The sequence below is a fragment of the Chamaea fasciata genome, unplaced genomic scaffold (genome assembly GCF_029207755.1).
Source record: "Chamaea fasciata isolate MVZ Bird 193981 ecotype frontalis unplaced genomic scaffold, bChaFas1.0.hap1 SCAF_2, whole genome shotgun sequence".
In the NCBI taxonomy this organism is placed as follows: Eukaryota; Metazoa; Chordata; class Aves; order Passeriformes; family Sylviidae; genus Chamaea; species Chamaea fasciata.
The window spans coordinates 27,534,407-27,538,826 of NW_027094087.1; the positions used below are offsets into that span (position 1 = coordinate 27,534,407).

At 47.7% G+C, this 4,420-nt stretch overlaps 1 protein-coding gene across 1 annotated transcript; it reads right to left on the reverse strand.

Annotated features, from left to right (window-relative positions):
* Window positions 1-1,417: 1,417 nt before the first annotated feature.
* Window positions 1,418-3,027, reverse strand: LOC136284916 (epidermal differentiation-specific protein-like). Its single transcript, XM_066175411.1, has 2 exons — window positions 2,978-3,027; window positions 1,418-2,448 (listed from the first exon to the last, which is right to left on the reverse strand). Exon 2 carries the CDS (start codon window positions 2,393-2,395, stop codon window positions 1,865-1,867), a length of 531 nt encoding a protein of 176 aa, XP_066031508.1. The 5' UTR covers window positions 2,396-2,448; window positions 2,978-3,027; the 3' UTR covers window positions 1,418-1,864.
* Window positions 3,028-4,420: the final 1,393 nt, after the last annotated feature.

Below are 4,420 nucleotides of genomic sequence, written 5' to 3' on the forward strand. Positions count from 1 at the left end.
CATTGCCCCAACATCAGACTTACCACCCAATTAAGCAGCAGCTCTTATCTGCTCCGTTATCAAATGTAATCCCCTCCACTGAAGGGCCGAAATACTTCTCCACCTTTTCTTCATCCTCTTATTACTGAAAAACTAACTAGAATCCTTTGCTATAAAAAAAAGCTTTGCACTAGGAAATGCAACTTTCCTGAAATCACTCCATCCATACCCCTCCTTGAACCTTTCCTTTGCTGTTTTGTAGGATTGCACTCCTCTCTGCTGCAGGGAGAGCTGTGCCTGTGACATTCCAAGCAGAATGGTGGACTCCTAGAAGCATTTCGGCTGGAAGGAGCCTTGAGGGGTTTCTACTTCAAACTACTGCTCACAGCTGGATGGAGAATGGGAAGATATTGTCCCATGCTGGTTCTGAGGCCAGGGCAGAGAAAGCAGTGTGGAACAGGAAGGTTTGTTACTGCACTGCTGTGAAAATATGTCCTGCAGAGGGCTGAGGGAGCAGGAGATGCTGGGAAAGTGTCCACGGCTGTGTTGGTGGGTGAGACTAGGAGACAAGAGGCTGCAGGAAGGCACGGGGAGCTGAGAGAGGCAGCGAGTTTCACCACAGGTAACACAGTTTCAGCTGGCCATGGCAGGTTTGCAAACTCACAGACAGAATTGTCGTTAAGGACCATCCAAAGGGACCTTAGGAAGCTTCAGCACTGGCACCGTGTGCACTTCGTGAGGTTCCAAAAGGCCAAGTGCAGCTCCTGTCTGACCAGCCCAGCCACCAGTGCAAGGAAATCAGGGCAAACCAGAGGTCAGCACAGAGGGAGATAAACACTGCAGTGCAGAGCTGCCATGTGACAGCTGTGACAATCCACAGCTCAGGGCGTGCAGCTGTCATTGGGCACTGATGGAGGAGGGCTGGGACTCTGCACTTTGAGGTAAATTTGTGCATGGCTAACCAGTTCCTGAAATACCGCATCATTCCTCCTCCCTTCTCAAGATACTACAGGTTTAAAAAACAAAACGGGTTTTACCATTAGGATTAAAGAATTCAAATTAATGAAAACACTCTGTTTATTATGTGATTAAGGGCAGTAGAAGACTATATCATCCCTACAATCACTGCCTTGAGATACAACCAAGCATGTGATAGCTAGGTACAATCTGCAGGTGAGAGCTTGACGAGGGTCAGCAACAACCTACATGCTCACCAAGACTTTTTGAGTCAAGCCTGAACCCACTGTGACTGACCAATGAAACCAGAAGGAGACAAAATTCCCTGGGAGACATCCAGGAAAAATGTTTGCTGGTGACTGCATGGACCGTTCTCTGGACACACAGAGACATCTCACCATGAAAGAGCAATATTTATCTACACTAAAGATGCACAAAACAGACTCATTGCAGATTGCAAAGGATTCTTTATTGGCACCAACACAAAATGGATTACAGGCAGTGGCAGAGGCCACAGAACCACAAGGGTGTTGCAAAGCAAATTACAAAGGAAGTGGTGCTGATTCTGTACTAACACTTTCCTGCTTCACTTAGCCACAGAAACCACATGCAGTGCTTCTATATTCCATAGCCCAAGACTCTGGAATGCCACCTGAGGGTACAATAGCCATTTCACACATCTGGCATGTTTCTTAGCTTGGACACTCTTTCATGTGATCCAGCATGATGACTCTTGCATTTGTGGGGTGAGAGAAGAGTGCAAGGCAAGCTAGAGAAGTAGAGATATGCAGTGTAGCACAGCAGAGAGCTCTTGCATTCAGTTGTCCTGTGACACTGGTGGGAAAGGCAACACAGGCAGAGGTGGAGATCCAGATCTCAAATTTCTTGCTGGTGCTGCATCTTTTCTCAGCATTGCAGGATTTGCATTCTAACAGCCACAGCCAGGACGAAGGGGACGCAGGAAGGAAAGCTTGTCATTGAAATTAATTGCGTTGTAATTTGGAAGGTGTTCATGTGCTCGGGCAATGTATTGAATTCCACTTCCATCACCATTTTCACACAGCAGCCAGACACCTCTCTGGACTTTGTGGGAAGACATCATGTCATTGTGATGTCCCGCAGCCAGATTGGTTGCTTGTCTTATTATTCTGCTCTTCCCTCGATAATCAACATGTTCGTAGAGAGTAATCTGGGGATTGTGCAGATCTTCAGTGATCAGCTGCAGAGAACTGATCTTGTCATTCATAACATTACCAACGAAGTTATGTTCTCCCTCCTCAAGTACCACAAATCGGCCTCCATAGTTCTCATGCTCATAAAGCACCCAAGGCTGGCCAATTACTTTCACTGAGGAGACAATATCATTCCAATCTGCATCTTTTAGATCATAAATGTTAGTGGTGAATTCTCTGGACAAACCCTGGAAGTTGGCATGCTCATAAATGATGATTTTCCCCATCTCAGTAGGACTTCTGGAGTGCAAATTTTTTTCTATAGGAGCTGTGTGACAGCCTGCACAAAAGGAAGACAGAAAACAAGCAATGCTTGTAAGAGACCTGTACAGAGCAGACACAAAATGATGGAGAATGTGGAGGAGGCAAAAAGAAAGAAGATCAACACATTTTTAACAATGAATAAACATAGCAGCAGCTGGAAAGGAGTCCGGGCATGACATAGAAATTTCAGTCTTGAGGGAAAACAAAGTGAGATATGTGTCCTCAGCCACCGAGTTCGAGTTAGATGTGTGTGTTGGTTCAGCTGTATGCCCAAGAGTAAGTTGTAAAATACTCTCACATTCACCCCTCACAATTGTGTATCGCTGGCCCCCTCCACCCTCTCCCTTGCTGAGGTTTGTCTGTCCTGCAGCAGCCATCTCCTCCTCCCCTAAACATGGGTTCAGTCTGTGCACATGCACACAGCAGACCCTCCCATCTGTGCTGCAACTCTCGCCCCAACACTAAAGCCTCCTTCCCTTCCCTGCATTTCCCAGCAGCTGCCCAAGAAAGCCTTCCAGTTCTTCTGTACAAAGTGTGCCTCTTACCTTGATGTCAGCTGCAGGGCTGGGGAGAGCTGAGGGCACTTCCTCCAGTGCAGGGCTGCAGTTTGAGAAGGGCATCTCACCTCTGTGCATTTATAGCTTGCACAGAAGTGAAAGTGCAAAACACCAAATTCCGAGGAACTGGGAGTGGTCGATATCAAGTTCAGGGGAAAAAAACCCTTAAATATTCTATCTTGGTTTCGATGCCCTACAACCAGACATCTCATTGCTCTGGTTCAAAAGTCCATTGAAGTGTCAGTGACTTGATAACCTTAGAATTTGACTTCATGTTTGTCCTTCTTCAGAAGCCATCTGAACCACAGTAACTGGAACACATTAATTGGAACAGTCCCAGCTCCTTTGGCCGCTCCTCATCAGACCTGTGCTCCAGATCCTTGAACAGCTCATTTCCCTTCTCTGGACTCACTCCAGCTCCTCCATGTCTTTCTTGCAGTGAGGGGCCCGGAGCTGGACACAGCACTCAAGGTGTGGCCTCACCGGTGCTGAGTCCAGGGGGACAATCCCTGCCCTGATCCTGCTGGACGCATCGTTGCTGATACTGGCCAGGATCCCATTGGCCTTCCTGGCCACCTGGGCACAGCTGGCTCACGCTCAGCTGTGTGGCTCATGTCTACCATGCATGGGGCTTTTGTGACCGCAGGGCAGGACTCGGCCCTCAGCCGTGTTGAACTTCATACTGCTGGCCTCAGCCCATTGATCCCTCTGCAGAGCCTTCTTACCCTCCAGCACACAACACTCACACCCAGGTTGGGGTTGCCTGCAAACTGACTACATCAGAAGATCCACATCTTCTCCAGAGAACTTTTCCCAGTGCCTCACCACCCTTACAGTGAAGAATTTCTTCCTAATGTCATGCCTAAACCTATGCCCTGTCAGCTTGAAAGGCCATAGTAAAAAGTCTCTCTCTGCCTTTCTTATAACTCCCTCTATATGTTGAAATGCTGCAATAAAGGTGTCCCAGAAGCCTTGTCTTCTCTAGGCTGAACAACCCCAAGTATCTCTGCTTTTCTTTGTAGGAGTTTCTCCAGCCCTCTGACTATATTCATGGCTCACCTCTACACCCGCTGTAACATGTTTGTGTCTCTCTTGTTCAGGAAACCCTGCAGTTGCATGCAGTATTCCAGGTAGAGTCTCACCACAGCAGATTAGAAGGGAAGAATCATGTCCCTCGTCTGGCAAACTACATTTTACGTAGCCCAGGATATAGCTGGCTTTCTAGGTGGCAAGTGTCAGGTCATGTCCAGTTTTTCATCCACTGGTGTTCTCAGTTCCTTCTCCACAGGGCTGCCCTCACCCTATTCATTCCTTAGCCTACACTGCTCCTGGTGATTGCTCTGACATCCAGTTGCAGGGTCTTGCACTCAGCCTTGCTGAAATTTATGGCGTTCACATCAGACCATTTCTCAAGCTTCTCAAGGTCCTTCT

Bases quoted from the DNA above. Each gene is read 5' to 3' on its own strand.
- LOC136284916 (XM_066175411.1), bottom strand. From the start codon at position 2,395: ATGGGGAAAATCATCATTTATGAGCATGCCAACTTCCAGGGTTTGTCC.